Source organism: Calliphora vicina, chromosome 3 (assembly GCF_958450345.1).
Source record: "Calliphora vicina chromosome 3, idCalVici1.1, whole genome shotgun sequence".
Taxonomy (NCBI): Eukaryota; Metazoa; Arthropoda; class Insecta; order Diptera; family Calliphoridae; genus Calliphora; species Calliphora vicina.
In genome coordinates this window covers 79,636,555-79,652,915 of record NC_088782.1, presented here as the reverse complement: position 1 = coordinate 79,652,915, position 16,361 = coordinate 79,636,555, and the positions used below count along the sequence as shown (strand labels likewise).

Below are 16,361 nucleotides of genomic sequence, written 5' to 3'. Positions count from 1 at the left end.
GTCTATGAAATAATTCACAATGAATTAATTACCGGAATGGTTAAGATATATATGTAGTTTAATTTGATTTCAAAAATGGAATTAAGAATTAATTCTATGTAGTCTTTTCTTATAAGTGCAAGTTCTTTCGATTTTAATATTTTCTGGAAAAAGGTCAAATCAAACAACAACAAAAACCCTTGAAGAATTTTTATTTTTAAAATAGTATTTCAAAAATAGTTTTATGTGAATATTATATATATAATATTAAAAAGTTAGTAACAAAAACACTGTATTGAATAATATTAATGTACTTAAACAAATACTGTTAATTTATCTTTGTTAAATTCGATGTTTTTAGTGTTTTATTGATGGTTTTTATTTAAAGAAATACAATTTTTATAAAAAAAAATTTAATTGAATGAATACAACATGATTTTAAGTATTGACGATTTGATGACGATTTTTTTTTAATTTTTGTGACGAATTTGACGATTTTTTTTCATAATTTTGAAGATTTTTCCAAAAAAAAACCTAACAGCACTGAGCGAAGTAGCAAAAGAGCAGTTTAGCCGAAAACAAAATACATTAGAACTACTTTTTTACTGCTTTACTCTTTTTAAACTATATGAGGTAATTTTGAATTTCATATTTTTGTTTTGAAATGAATTTTATTTTAAAATATGTATACATATTTTATATAAAAAAAATATAACAGAAAAATCAAAAGAAATAATCTAAAAAGTGCATTAAAAATCCCATTATCATATTAATCGACATCGAATTATAAAGATACGTTCACAATTTATAAAATTTTGTGACACTTAATTGCTCTTTTACTTTACTATATCTTGAATACCGCTAATATTTAATTTTATAGTAACAAGTAATCTCCAAATATTTTAACAAACTTTTTTTGTTTTATGTGGATACAATTGAATTGTAATGTATTGTTTTTCTTTTTTTTTTTAATAAAATGACACAATTTTATAAAATATTTTTTTTTACTTATTTTTCAACTAGAAAAATAAAATTTTTTATTCCCGTTTCCCGGGAAATTAAATTATCCGGGAAACCCCAAACCCTAGTCTTAGCTCAAATCGATGTATTCTTCTTCATGCCACTCTACAGCAATTTGATCTTCAGATGAATCATCAGCAAAGTAGAAATCGAGATCCAGATCATCATTCACCGAAAACAAGCTTTCATTAGAGTCCGAACTTTTGCATTTTTTTTACATTGAGACATTTATTGAAAGAGCTTTTAGCTGGTTTCTTAACATGCCTTGGACGTTAGATGGAGTAATCCTCTGATTGTATATAAAGTTCAAATGCATCTACACACCGTTACAAAAGTATACATACGATCGACTTATTGGGTTTTTTTTAAACAATAAGTCGATCGTATGTATACTTTTCTAACGGTGTGTACATCTACGAAAGGACTTTACTTGCACAAGTAATTATAATGGGTATTTTATGCCAAATAAAAGAAATAAACAAAGGGAGAATTAGTTTGAGTTCTAATGTTTGTTTAATTGGGTTGAGTATAATGCTCACCTTTTAATAATAACTTTCAATTTCAGGTTACAAATATAAAATAACTTTAGGTTGACTTCATAGAAGTATGTATGTATAAAAAAATGTGTTCACGCAAGTAAGTGCACCAAGGTAAGTGTTTTAAAAAGTTAAAATATAATTACATGAAACCTCGGTGTGTTCAACAACCTGAGGCTGAATTTAACCGACAATTCACGAATCTATAGCGAGTACTAAATTCAATAGATTAATCTTTTACAATACAAAAATATTATTGTTATACAAATGCATTAGCAAAATTCAGTTACAATTCAATGGTTAATTATAAGTGCATTTAGAAAATATATAATATAAATTAATAAAAATCAATAAAAATACAACATTTATAAATTATTCTATAATTTATAATAAAGTGTTCAAATGTAGTTTGGACACATATCTATTTTATATCCAAAGAACATGAAATAAAGATCACTTGTTGGCAATTTATTGATAATAATAAAAAAAAACTCAACCTAATTACTTTATCCTCATAAAATATCCAAGATATTTTATAAATCATTCGCAATCAAAATCTCCATATTTGGGGACTAATCCCCAAGACTGGTAAGCATGCTTGCGAACACAATATTTATTCGAAATTAAAGTGGAAATTCTCATATATTAAATTACCTTATCAGAAAGGGATTTATCCAGCCAGTTACAATGGGATTAATGGCAGCTATAGCTACTTTTTCATTCTGTAAATGTAGAGGAAGCAGTTGTGAAAGTTGATGTGCGCCATATTTAATTCTCATCCTTGAAATAGACGCAGCCAGCTTTGTTCGAAATGTCCACAAGAAATCAGCTAAATCTTCAATTAGAACAAAAATTATGAGTTGTATAAATTGGAAAAGAGCAAAAGAAAAAGCTAATTTTTTATTTGCCTTAAATTTCGCTAACCTATTATAGGAGATAAATATTAATAAAGTATGTAAAATTGTGGTTGTAATAGTTTATTATATAGCGATAATAGAAATGTAATTAAAAATGAAACGAAAATACTAAAATTGTTTAAATGTTGTGAAAGTCTGGTTCTCTGGAAGCTGTTATTGTTCCTAACAGTTTACACTCATAGCTGGTAATTTGTTTACAATTAATATATTAATTTACTAGAATTATCAGAATTGTTAGTATAAAGAAAAAACTGCAATTGACAATATTCCTAGTACAAATTGGAGCTTACATGTAAGTAGGTTTGTAGGGGAGAGAAGCTACATTACCCCTTACAAACCTGCTTACAGAAGATATGAACTTAAAGAACTTAAAATATTAAGTTCTTTTTGTAGGTTCTTACTTTATTCAGATCGACTTGTAATCACTTTCCGTCCGTCTGGCTGGCTGTCTGTCCATGTAAACCTTGTGCCCAACGTACAGGTCGCAATTTTGAAGATATTTCGATAAAATTTGGTACATATCGGCCCAAGGACACAGCCTATTGAAACTGGCTGAAATCGGGTCATTATTTCACCTAGCCTCCATACAAATGTCCTCCCGAAATTGGACTTTATCGGTCATAAATGTTTAATTTATATAGGTATCTACACAAATTTCGCTCCAAATAAGTCTTATATATACAGAATTCATTTCACCAAATGTTATTGTGATCGGCCCATAATTAGTTATAGCTCCCGCTATGACCCGCTTTCGAAAATCACCTTAACGTGCATAAATCTCTTAAAAATATTGATATACACACAAATTTTTTTGCACGATCATACTTTGTTACTTGTTACAGAAATTTACTTTTTCACTCAATCAGGACTATATAAGGACGTCCATAATAACACAATAATTTCACTTTCAATAAGTTCATACAATTTTGACTGAATCCAATTCTACACATTTTAAAAACCATAACAAAAATCAATAATTTTATTGAAATTTAATACCAAACTAGCATAACTCGGTGCACTTTGCTACCCCTACCCTAGTAAAATTAAAAAAATATGAATGGAAATACGAAAATAACACAAACAAAATTTGAGAATCTCTCAATTACAGTTCACTTGATATTCGAAAATAACTAACTAATTTTGTATGGGAGATACCACTCCACTGCTCTGATCCCACCCATTTTTAAACCTTTTATGTAATTATCAAGCTTTACTTTAAGTTTCCTTTATAAGGGAGGGGTCATTCCTACTAAGTCGATCATGCTTAGCTAAACTTCGAACAGGGATCAGGAATAAATTCGTTTTTAGCTAACCTCATTAGAATGGTAATAAATTGATTGATACAGAGTTTAAATTCTCTTAGAATTATAGCTCTCCAGATATTCAAAATTAATTATTTACTTTTCGCCATAACCACTAATGCAATCCCGACCATTTTCAGCCAATCTGTGTAAAATGGTAAGAGAGTTATGCGGACAAAGTTTGAAGAACCATGCAATTATTACTTTGTATGGGAGGTGACTTACATCCTTTTCCGACCTCTCCCATTTTGGGTGCTATGCCCTCTAATCTAATTCCGTCTATATTCAACTAAACTCCGCACAGTAATAAGAAATTAATTCGCTAAAAGTTTAAACACTTTTACAATTATAGTTCTACAGATATTCGAAATTAATTATATACTTTGTATATGGTGTGCAACGCCCACTATTCCAATCCCGAACAATTTCAGCGAAACTATGAAAATTTATAAAAGAGCCATTTAGACTAAGTTTGAGGAATCTTGCAATTATAGCTCACAAAATATTTAGAAATAACTACTTATTTAAATTGTATGGGAGGCGACTCACCATTTTTTCCGATCAGTTCCATTTTTCATTAAACCTCATGCAGTGATAAACCGTTGAAAATCGTCACAATTATAAAATAACTATTTACTTATCTACAATTACATATTTACCCCCATATGCATAAGCAGTTTTTTAAATTTGTCAAAGGTTTATAAAACAAATTTTGAATGGAAATTTTGTTTTATAAACCTTTGATAAATTTAAAAATTGTTTATGCATATGGGAGTTAGAAAATAAAAAAACACCTGCAAAATATGTATATTTATTAAAGCGAATTTAAATTACTAAAGTCTTCTTCTTTGTTTTCTATACAACTCTCACTTAAAACAGAGCGAAATCAATACTGTTTAATTGTTTCTCTTATTTACGCATTGCTTTGTTTACTTTTTAGCTTAAGGTTCACATGTACACGTTTTTGCATATGTGTTAGTAACATCTTTAAACGCTTATAACTCCTAAAAAACTGAACCGATTTCAATAAAATATATATTCTGCACTTCTGTGAATAAATCCCTTTAAAATGGTATATTTCTTGCCCAAATTAAATGTATAATGTGATAGTAAAAGGGGTCTAAAGAAATCGACTTGCCTATTAATATTATGATGATGATGATGATGATGATACCAAATAAATTTATTCGATTATCCAAAAAATTATTGAGTTTTGTTTTGGGCCCTCTCCTATATGCTTAACAGTGATGGGATTTATGGCACAATTGTGCCATTTTTGGCACTATTACATTTTGAGTGGCACAATGGCACACTCGATACTATTTTGGCACTTTCTATACTTTTCAAAATAAAAATAGTTTTTTTGAATTAATTTCGGAAATAGCTATTAAACATTTTCAACTTATATTTTTTTATTTTAAAAATAACGAAGCTTTGACCGATACCAGCACTTTTTGCAATACAAAATAGAATTTAAAAAGAACTGTTAGAACCACAGTTCTTTTTAAATTCTATTTTGTATTATTGAAAAAAATTATTCTTCTTCAAATCGAGCCATTAAACTAAACATCTGTACTAAAGTTCGATTATTATTAAATAATTGCCTGAAAAAGTAAAATATATCAGATTTAGTTAGACATGTTATATTTTCAGTAAAAATTTATGAATGTCACAAAATATACAAAAAGGTTGTGTGGTTATTTACTAATTATTTTTAAGACGATTTGAGTGAAATTTATTTAAAATGGAAAATTTTTATAAATAAACAAAATAATGTAGAAATGATTAAGAATATTTCAAATTTTATTTCGTATAGCTATTGGCTCATAATCATTGTCAAACACTAAAAAATGTAAACAATAGAAGTAACCGGAATCTGAAGAAAAAACATTTTTCTTTTTGCCGAACTTTTTTACTAGGCGAAGAACAGCTGATGCTCTTGTTAAACGAGTTAAAAAGCTAGTTTTATATTTAGAGTCGACTTCAATGTCAGAAGTATACTTTAACTTGTCTATGATAGACCTAAAGCCCACTCTTAAGTAAAGTCGAGTTTAATTCTCTTAACATATACTGAATTTTTGCCTCTTTCATTGTCCGAAGACGATGTCTGTGGTGGTATGTATATCGGAATTTGTATTTCTCTTAGGGACTTTTTTCACCACACGTTTCGTAATTTATTTATAATAAAATTTGCTAAAGTTAACTTAAACTAATTGAATGAAAGGCTCGGAAAATTTATCAATCCGACCAGATACATTTTGATCAATACTAACCCCGCCTGAGGCCATCATAATCACATTATGCCATTTGCAAATACGAATTCAAAGAGCCTAATAGCAAATGACGTAGTATGTTTCGATTGAATTACTTCTACTTTTTATCAAATTGTATAAAAATTCGGTTTATTTTGTGAAAAGTAGTTTGGGCACTATTGGACCCATTTTGACACAATTTATACATCAATGTGGCACTAAATATAAATGTTCAAATCCCATCACTGATGCTTAATATATATGAGCAAATTATTTCAGAGAAAATTCAAAAAGTACCGTTAGAACGATAAAAAGAACCACTAAATCGCCGCTTGTGGATTGTCACATATTTAGAAACATTTACTGTATATAATTTATTGTTTCAAGGTTCATTATTAAAAAAAATACAAAAATTAGTATTCGAATAGGAAAAGGTACCATAAAATCTTCACCTTGGATTGTCAATCAGAACCATAAATGCTTCATTTCGTGTTTCTATGTCCATTATTATAGAACATTCAATAAGTAGCATTAGAAGGAAGAAAAGTACAACTAAATCCATCTTTTGCGGATTCTAACTCATTCAGGATAATTTTCGTCTAATTTCATAATTCTATGTTCATTACAATAAATGTATTAAAAAAGTACCATTAGAATAATTAAAAAGTACCATAAAGTACCAACTTGTGGATTCCCATTCGCCCATTTCAAGTTTCTATGTTCATTGTTGAAGATAATAAAGAAAATACCAAGGCGAATTTATACAAGGTGGAGTCAGTCCAAGGCACACTTAGGAAGGTGACTGCGATGAAACAGCTGATTATTTTTTTTATTCAGTTTGAATTGTCAATTCACTTGTGGTTGTTGTGGCGAAAAATACAACAAACCCAAAAGCAAAAACAACAACAGGCAACTTTGACAGTTCACCTACTTTTTAACAAAAACAAGGTACCTGTTGTTTTTGTATTGTTGTAGTGATGCAGTCACCTTTCTAAGTGTGCCCTGGAGTCAGTCAAACAGCTGATAATTTTTTTTTTCGCTTTTTGGTTCTAACAACTGTCAAAGCTTGTTTTTATATTTAAATATCTACATATTCTAAGCTTATTAACAATTAAAAATTATTGTTTACATAAATAATTAAAGCCCACAATATTCAATTATCTACACTATATTTAATATACGTTTAAAAACTTATTTGTTTAATTTTTCATTTTAGTTTTTTTGACATTTGTTAAGACCATTCGTTGTTTTTGTAGAACTGACACCACCTTGTATGAATTCGCCTTGGAAAATACCATTATAATAAAGAAAAAGTACCAGGATCATATACAGTCAAGGAAAAAAGTCTACATACACCCTTTGATTTAGGGTTTTAGAGAAAATTAAAAAAAATGTTTATGTCAATATTTAGGACATTAATAAATAAGTTTATTTATAAAATAAAAAATTAATTAATTTACATATTAGAAACAATAATAACAAAAACATTAAAAATTCATAGGAAAAAAGTCAACATACAGCTATAAATAAATATTATTTCAAAATTTTATATAAAATTAAAAAAACAATTAACTCTTAATATTTGGTTGGTCCACCTTGGGCAAAAAAACAACAAAACGTATGGTTGGATGTGCAAGCTTTGCGTATTTTGTTTTTTTTTGTGTTTTGTTTCTTTTGGCGTTGTTGTTGTTTTTTATACAACTAAACGGTTGTTTGGTTGTGTGTTGGTTTTTTTGACAAAAAAACAACAAAACGTATGGTTGGATGTGCAAGCTTTGCGTATTTTTTTTTTTTTTTTTGTGTTTTGTTTCTTTTGGCGTTGTTGTTGTTTTTTATACAACTAAACTTTTGTTTGGTTGTGTGTTGGTTTTTTTGACAAAAAATCAACAAATCATATGTTTGAATGTGCATGCTTTGCGTATTTTGTTTTTCTTTTGTGTTTTGTTTCTTTTGGCGTTGTTGTTGTTTTTTATACAATTAAACGTATGTTTGGATGTGTGTTGGTTTCATTGACTTGCGTATTTTGTTTTTTCTTTTGGTGTTCAGTTTCGTTTGGCGTTGTTGTTGTTTTTTGTGTTCTTGATAAATTTAGGATGCTGTACGCTGAAAGTGGGCAATGTACATACATACCTATATACTAATTATAAAAAATAATAATGCATCCACAACAAAGGTGAAGGGTATATAAGATTCGGCATAGCCGAATATAGCACTCTTACTTGTTAATATTATATTTGATGTTAGAAGATACTACGTTGTATGTAGACTTTTTTCCTGCTAATTATTATGTTTTTCCCAGTGTAGCACGAAACGATTTTAAAACAGGGAGTAAAATGAATTTAATATTAATATGTTTCAATCCGAAGAGATTTAAAAATGTAAGGTGGGTTAAAGCGGTTTTACCTCCAACGGATTTGACGTAGAATTTAAATTTATTTGGATGGCATAATTTTACTAGAGAATTTTGTATATAATTTTTATTAGATCCTGTATCCACCAAAATTCTAAGAATCTCACCGGAGTTCGTCTTGGTTTGAAAATATGGCAAAGACGAGCTCTCTAATCTAAAACATTAATGTCAACATTTTCAAGAATATCGGCTGAGTTTTCTTCGTGACACTGATTATTCACATCTTCGACATATTCTTGAAAATCTTGGAGGTTATTCTCGATCCTCGTTAGTATGAACTTGACCGTATATTTTTCGGTCATTAGTTTCTATGTGAAAATTTCGTTGGAACTTTTGGGGTTGATATGTTTGTTCTGATGGCATTTTCCTTGCGAAATCATTACCCTGTTTTTGCCTATTCATGTAATGCATACATATATAGAGTTTTTAATGAATTATATAAAAAAAAATGAGTTTTTGATTTACAGTGCACTAGCAATAATATGAACTAATTAAAACCAGGCCAGTTCACTTTTGCAAGATTGTTCGTATTTGCGAATGCATCTAATTCCCATATACAGCTAGGGAAATCCCCAAATTATTATGCAGTTGAATTAGAATTTAGCCACTACCCTGTAGATTTAGATTAGAACTCTGTGTAGATAGATAAAATACTTTAATAAACAAAAATAAGCTGTTCATATTTTAAAGCTTTTGCACACTGAGTTAAAATTTTAGAGTAGCCAATGGGAGTAAAAAGTGTTCATATTTTGGGTGGTTTTGCTGATTTGTCCTGCTTTGCTGGTGGTGGTTTTTTGAGGTAGCTTCTAGATTTTTTAAATTTTCAGCTTGACCTTGTTTTGAAAATTTTTATATTTAATTTGGATTTTCTATGTTTTGTATTTGATGTTTGTTATCTTTGGTCAATTAAGATCTTTGGTCTTCACAAGTTTTTTTATTCATTTTATTTAGTTGTTTTTCTTTTACATAAATTTATGTTAATTCATTTTTCATTAGTTGTTTATTTATTTAAATGTTAAGTTTATTTTTGTGATCAGTATTTAATCTGTTATTTATTTGTTTTTCATATGTTTATTCAAGTTTTAAACTAAAATAAAATTTATTTTGTGCAGACTTTTTTGTTTTGTTGTAAATTATTTAAAATTTTACAAACAATACAATTCTTAAGGATTTGTTAAATTTGCCTTCTTAAGTATTATGGTACTACTCTTGGACCTTTTTTCTGTTTCAACACTTTTTTAATACTATTTAAAAATCTAGGTATTTTATTTTTGATGCTCATTGAGGACCGTCGCACAGTGCTTTGTCCCCATATAGCGAATGGACAAAAGTGGAAGGAGCTTTCGTAAAGATATAACATTTGGTACACAAGTATATTTTTGCATTTTTAAATAAAATACAAACTTTCAGCAAAATCGGATGAAGGACTAAAACAGTTGGGAACCCTGTACGACAAGACGTCAAAATTTCTACATCTACATAGAAAATATTTATTTTTATTAAAAAAATAGAATAATATTCAATTAAAAACACAATTTGTTAAAAACATTGTAAAACGAGTTCAAATATTAAGTGAACATTGAAATATGCCTGGAAAAAATCGTCGCAGCTTAAAAAAAAATTATTATTTGTTGTGGACAATGTAGAATGGAAGTAAAAGAAGATCAAGATAGCATTGAGTGTGACAAGTGCACTAACAACTTTCATGTATCATGTACTAAATTAAACAAACAACAGTTTTCATATTTGGTAAACAATGAGACTGAAGATTATTTTTGTAATAAATGTGAAGAAAGTGGTGGAAACGTAAAAGAAGAATTATGTGAAATAAGAAAACAATTAACTAAACTTGATCAGCTGTCTGAAATGAGAGATGCAATAACATTTATGTCAAAACAATATGATGAAATACTACGGTGGCTGAAAATAAGAAGAAAATTGATGTTGTTCAAAAAGAAAATAATTTATTAAAATGTGAGGTAAAGGAATTAAAGGAAACCGTAAAATACTTAAGTGATGAACATGCCAGCAAAAACTGCATAATTAGAGGTGTCGAATTAGAAGAAAATGCAACTACGTTATTAAAAATTTCCAAAGACGTTGGAGTTGACTTAAAAGAAGATCATGTTGAAAATGCTTTTATTATTAAAAATAAGAATGCGTCAAAAAATAAACATACTTTAATTGTTAAATTTAACTCTAAAAAATCAAAAGAAACTCTGATGGCTGCAAAATCGAAACTTAAAGAGAATGATAATACCAAAGATATATATGTGAATGATTATTTAAGTAGAGAGACCCTTAAAGTTTTTAAATATGCAAATTCGTTGAAAAATGTTGGTTATAGATCTGTTTACACCTACAATGGCAAAGTTTATACAAAGAGAAGCGCAATATCTCGACCAAAATTGATCAAAAATGAGTTCGATGTAGATGATTTGCTATTAGAAGCTACTACAAATCAAAATAAGCGTAGATCGTTTCGAGCATCAGGATTAAGAGAAGTTACTTATGATGATGATGGCAACCGTTCTGCATTTATGTCACCTTCTCAATAACTTAAATAACTTATTTATTTTCTATGTTAATTAAAGTTTTAATATTTCTTTTTTACCATATATGAATAATAAACATTTTGAAAATCTTTATTCTTTTAAAAACTATTATGATTCTATAAATGTTCCCTTGTTTAATATTATTTCTGTAAACGTTCGAAGCATTTCTTCAATTGAAAAGTTTAATAAATTTAAGCTTATAGTTTCTAAATTTCCAAAACTACCCAGCATCATTGCCATTCAAGAGACTTGGTTTTCTTCAAATGTAACTCAAATTTACGATATTTTTGGCTATAATGCTGTACACTGCTGCAGAATAGATGGATATGGTGGAACGTCAATTTACATAAACAAAAGTATAGATTATAAAATAGATAGTTGTGAAAGCAACGATTTTATTGAAGCAATAACAATTTCGTTAGAGAGCCTAAAAATCAATGGAAAACCTTTAAAGTTTACATCATTTTATAGATCCCAAAAATGTAGTTTGAATACTTTTTCGACATTTATGGAAAATTTATTAACGCAACATGGTCACTATCCTGGAATGGTTGTTTGTGATTCAAATATTGATTTTATACAAAATTCGTTACAACTTGAGTTAGTTGATACTCTTTTAAGCTTCAGCTACAAAAACTGTCATCATTTGATAACGCGTCCTGAATCTGGTACATGTATTGATCATGTTTATAGTAACATCACAGACGATATTCTTATAGATACTATTGCATGCAGTTTAACCAACCATAATATATTATCTATTAAATTGAATACTCTCAGTAACAGTTGTGATTATATTGAATCCATTAGAAAAATTTGTGATTATGAACAAGCGAAAAACAACCTTAACAACCTTATGTCATCGTATTATGAGACTGGTAACCCATCTGAAGATATTTCTAAAATAATACAGATTATTTCATCCGCAGCTGCAAATGCTACTATTGAAAAGCGAGAGCGAAAGTTTATTAAAATGAATTGACTCCTTGCGAGGATAAATAGGCTATGTTTAAATGCAGAAAAAACAAAACTTTTAAGATTTAAGCCTTATATGGTTCATGATCAGAATTTCAGTATTTTTGTGGATGGAAAACTTGTGCATGAGGTCTTATCAACAAAATATCTTGGCGTACACCTACAAAGTAACCTATCGTGGGATATACACATAAAAAATTTGAAGTCAAAAATTGCATCCGCCACTGGTTTGATTTATAAATTTAAGAACAAATTTAACGTTAGAACAAAGCTAATAATTTACCAAGCCTTAATTCAGAGTCACTTAAACTATTTGGCTGTTGTGTATGCGTGGAATAAAAGCAGAGAGCTTAAATCGCTTCAGAGATCTCAGAATAAAGCATTGAAAACTGTATTTAATCTTCCATTGTCTTTTTCGACCTTACATTTATATAAAGATATAACTGCAAAAATTCTTCCCGTATATGGTCTATATAAAACTCAACTTTTGCTGTATGTCTACAAATCTATGCATAATATTGGTCATCATACTATTCTATTCTCAAGAAATCAATATGCCTTTAATACAAGAAATGCGAGTAATCTAAGAGTAGTTAATTGCCGATTAGAAAAAACAAAACAAAGAGTGGAACATATGGGTAGTTTGGAATATAATAAATTACCGGAAGCTATAAAAAATATCCAACGAATTTCGATTTTTAAGAAAAACATAAAAGAATATTTATTTAATAATTTAGAAATGCTTCTATTGTAATAATGATCTCATTTAAAATTTAAAATATATATTTTTTTTTCTTCCATTTAATTTTGTAAATATATATGTAAATACTTTTTTTTATTATTATATAAATTCTTAAGTATTTAATTACTTTGCCAACTGTCCTCAATAATGTCCTATGGACGCTGAGGCAATACAACTTTTGTAATAATTACATAATTGAATAAATGAATTTAAAAAAAAAAGACTTGCCAACCTGCCATATATCCTGAATAACAAAAAGTACATTTTAGCTAAAATATTGATTAAAATGTCTAAAACATTTTCAGTTATCTCTAGAATTGAGGTCTTTAATTGTGTGGCATATTTAATTTTATGAACAAGGGCTCCTTTTGCTTTCATATAAGCCTAATTTATACAAAATTCGTTTGACTTTATTTATACAAATAAAACTATTTTTTTAATATTCTTTCGAAAATTCACTTCATTTTCCAATTTTATATTGGAAAATAAATGTAATAATTATAAAACTTCTTATTTATTGGAAATACATATTTTTTTAAAATAATTACATTAAATTAAATTATGTATATGGGTAAACGTATTAGTCTCAAATTTGCTAAAATTTAACTTAGGTAATATAAGTCTAAAAATGGTAAATTAAAAATTCATATTTAGTGATTTCATTTCTTAATTTATAATTAAGGATTGTTTTTTATATTATTAATGACATTTACCAAAATCTCTTATTAAAAAAGTTTACTTTTTCATAGTTTTTTTTTTTTTTTCAAAATGTAAATACATTACCAATTTTTTCTCTTAAAATTTATATATTATTATTGTTCTTTTAATTGAAGATGCGGAAAACCAGCAATCAATCAAGTCTTAATATTTTAAAACAACCATTTTGACAGAAAAAAAATAAATTTTGTAAGAAGTTCAATGAACTTCAATGCACTACTTTTGCTAAAATGTTGTCAAACAACATCATCTTATTAGTTACAAATTAATATTATTATTATCAAGAGCAATTACTTATAACAAAATTCCAAAATTTTAGCGCTATTTTTATTTAAGATACAATTAAAAACCAGTGACGTTATAGTAAATATCATTAAACATTACAAACAATACTTAGCAACTCCAATGAACCAATTAATACAAACAACAAAAAAAAGCTCAAATTTTTTAAGAAAACTTATTCAAAATTTGAAACACATAATTTTTACAATTGATATTATAATTTAAAAGATTTAATTTAATATTCAATTTGGGAAATTATTAACACTTTATACTAAAATGAACAATAATAACCATTTTTTCAAAAAAGCGGCAAAAATTCCGTTAATTTTATTTTTATTTTTAATAAATAAATGAATTGACTATAAAAAATAATAAAAACAAAATACTACATTTTACACACTTTGTTTATATTTTCCGCCAAAGTTTGATATTTTTTAATTTTTTATATGCACTTTTTCAACCCTTGTAAAAACATTCTAAGAATGAAATTTCACCACAAGATTTTATTGTTTATTGACTGTAAACATAGTTATTTAAAATATTAAACCAAAAAACATTTTTTCAAAAACCTAAATTTTTATGATATTTTATGTGAATCTATCTTCAAAAGCACGTTCGTTTCCCTGAAATATGTTCTGACTTTAGAGCCTTCTCTTAATAACAAATATAGTAATTTCAAAATAATTTTTGGATACATATATTAGTTGTCTTCATAGCTTTCAAATTATATACATATTATTAAATTTGGAAGAAAGATTTATTTTCGACTTTTGTCCATGATACAGAGTACTGTGCGTCGTTTTTAATACTTCAATCTATATATATAAAAGAGTAACGTTACTGACTCACTGACTGACTGACTGATTCATCATCGCACAGCCCAAACGACTGAAGCTAGAATCATGAAATTTTAACTGTGGGTTCCTCCCTCCCCAAAACGATCCGATAAGAAGGGATTTTTGGAAATTCGAACGTTTAGGGGGTAAAAAACGGGTAAATTCGGTAACCTTATATCTTCAAAACTAATAAAGATACAAAAAAACTTAAAATAGCACGTTACTCCATTCAAAAAATAAGCTGACAGGTGTTTCGTACTTTTTCGAAATTCGAAACTTTTAGGGGAGAAAACGGGTAAAAACTGTACTTTGGTACTTTTTTGGAACCCTATGTATCTTTTAAACCAATAAACATAGAATCAAATTTTAAATCGTATTCTTTACTTATCAAAAAATAAAAAATATAAGTTTGGTACTTTTTGGAAATTCGAAACCTTAAGGGATAAAAATTGTGTTTATTTTTGGTACTTTTTCATAAAATATGTTTGTCTATAATTTGACATAGACATACGAATATTTTATTATGAGCTCCCAGCACGTTACAGAAATTTATTTGAGTAAAATTGTACCACCTCAATGGGGATAAAAATGGTACCAAAAAGGGGATAAAATCGGGAAAATACATTATATTTGAAATTATTAAGCCAATTTTGATAATTTTTTTAACGTTGGTTCCTGGATTCATACAAAAATTAACTAACAGGGTGTTATTTGGAACTCGAGTACCAAGGTGTATATTGTGCCAAATCCGGGTAAACAGTTTGGTACTTTTTTTAAAACATATTTATTCTTGGGCACATTAACACAGATTTTAATATTTTGAGACATGCATGAAGCATAAACAATTTTGGCAAAATGGAATATTTTTAAATTTCAAACTTGAGGGGTGTTCAAGGAAGAAAAGGGAAATTGTTACTTTTCTCCTAATGGTACTTTTTTAACATTTTAAATTAATTCAGTTATCGACATTAAAGTTAGCTGATATGCATGAAAGTTAGTTAGTGAAGTTAGTGTTAGGAATAGGGGATAATATTTAGGTACCAAAATGTGTGAACTGAACTATAGGTACTGTTTTGTTCTTCTAATGGTACTTTTTTGAAATTTCTATAACAATGGACTTAGAAACCTGAAATTAAACATATATGGTCCTAAGTGAGTGAGAATTCTAGGGGGAGACTTTTTGGTACTTTTTCTTTATTGGAATGGTACTTTTTGTAATTTCTTCACCAATGAACCTAGAAACATGAAATAAAGCTTATATATAAACCGAGTGAGTGGGAAACCACAAGTGCGGGTTTTTTGGTACTTTTTCTATATTCTAATGGTACTTTTTTGAATTTTCTATAACTATGGACTTAGAAACTTGAAATTAAGCATATATGGTCCTAGGTGAGTGAGAATTCTAGGGGGAGACTTTTTGGTACTTTTTGTTTATTCTAATGGTACTTTTTGGAATTTTCTATAACAATGAACTTAGAAACAAGAAATTAAGCATATATGGTCCTAAGTAAGTGAGAATTCTAGGGGGAGACTTTGTGGTACGTTTTCTTTATTCGATTGGTACTTTTTGTAATTTCTTCACCAATGAACCTAGAAACATGAAATAAAGCTTACATGGAACCGAGTGAGTGGGAAACTACAAGTGGGTGGCTCTTTGGTATTTTTTCTATATTCTAATGGTATTTTTTGAATTTTCTATAATATAATGGACCTAGAAATATGAAATTAAGCGTATATGGTCCTAAGTGATTGAAAATTCAAGCGGATACCTCATGGTACTTTTTGTTTATTCTAATGGTACTTTTTTTAATTTTCTATAGCAATGGACTTAAAAACATG

The 16,361-nt window shown here is 28.0% G+C and overlaps 1 protein-coding gene across 1 annotated transcript in view; it reads right to left on the bottom strand.

Moving 5' to 3' along the window:
- LOC135955560 (uncharacterized) overlaps positions 1–16,361 on the bottom strand; it is a 245,839-nt gene that overhangs the window by 129,192 nt on the left and 100,286 nt on the right. Inside the window, exon 5 of the mRNA XM_065505911.1 lies at positions 2,190–2,370. Within this exon, the coding sequence (XP_065361983.1) occupies positions 2,190–2,370 (181 nt within the window). The remainder of the gene's footprint in view (positions 1–2,189; positions 2,371–16,361) is intronic.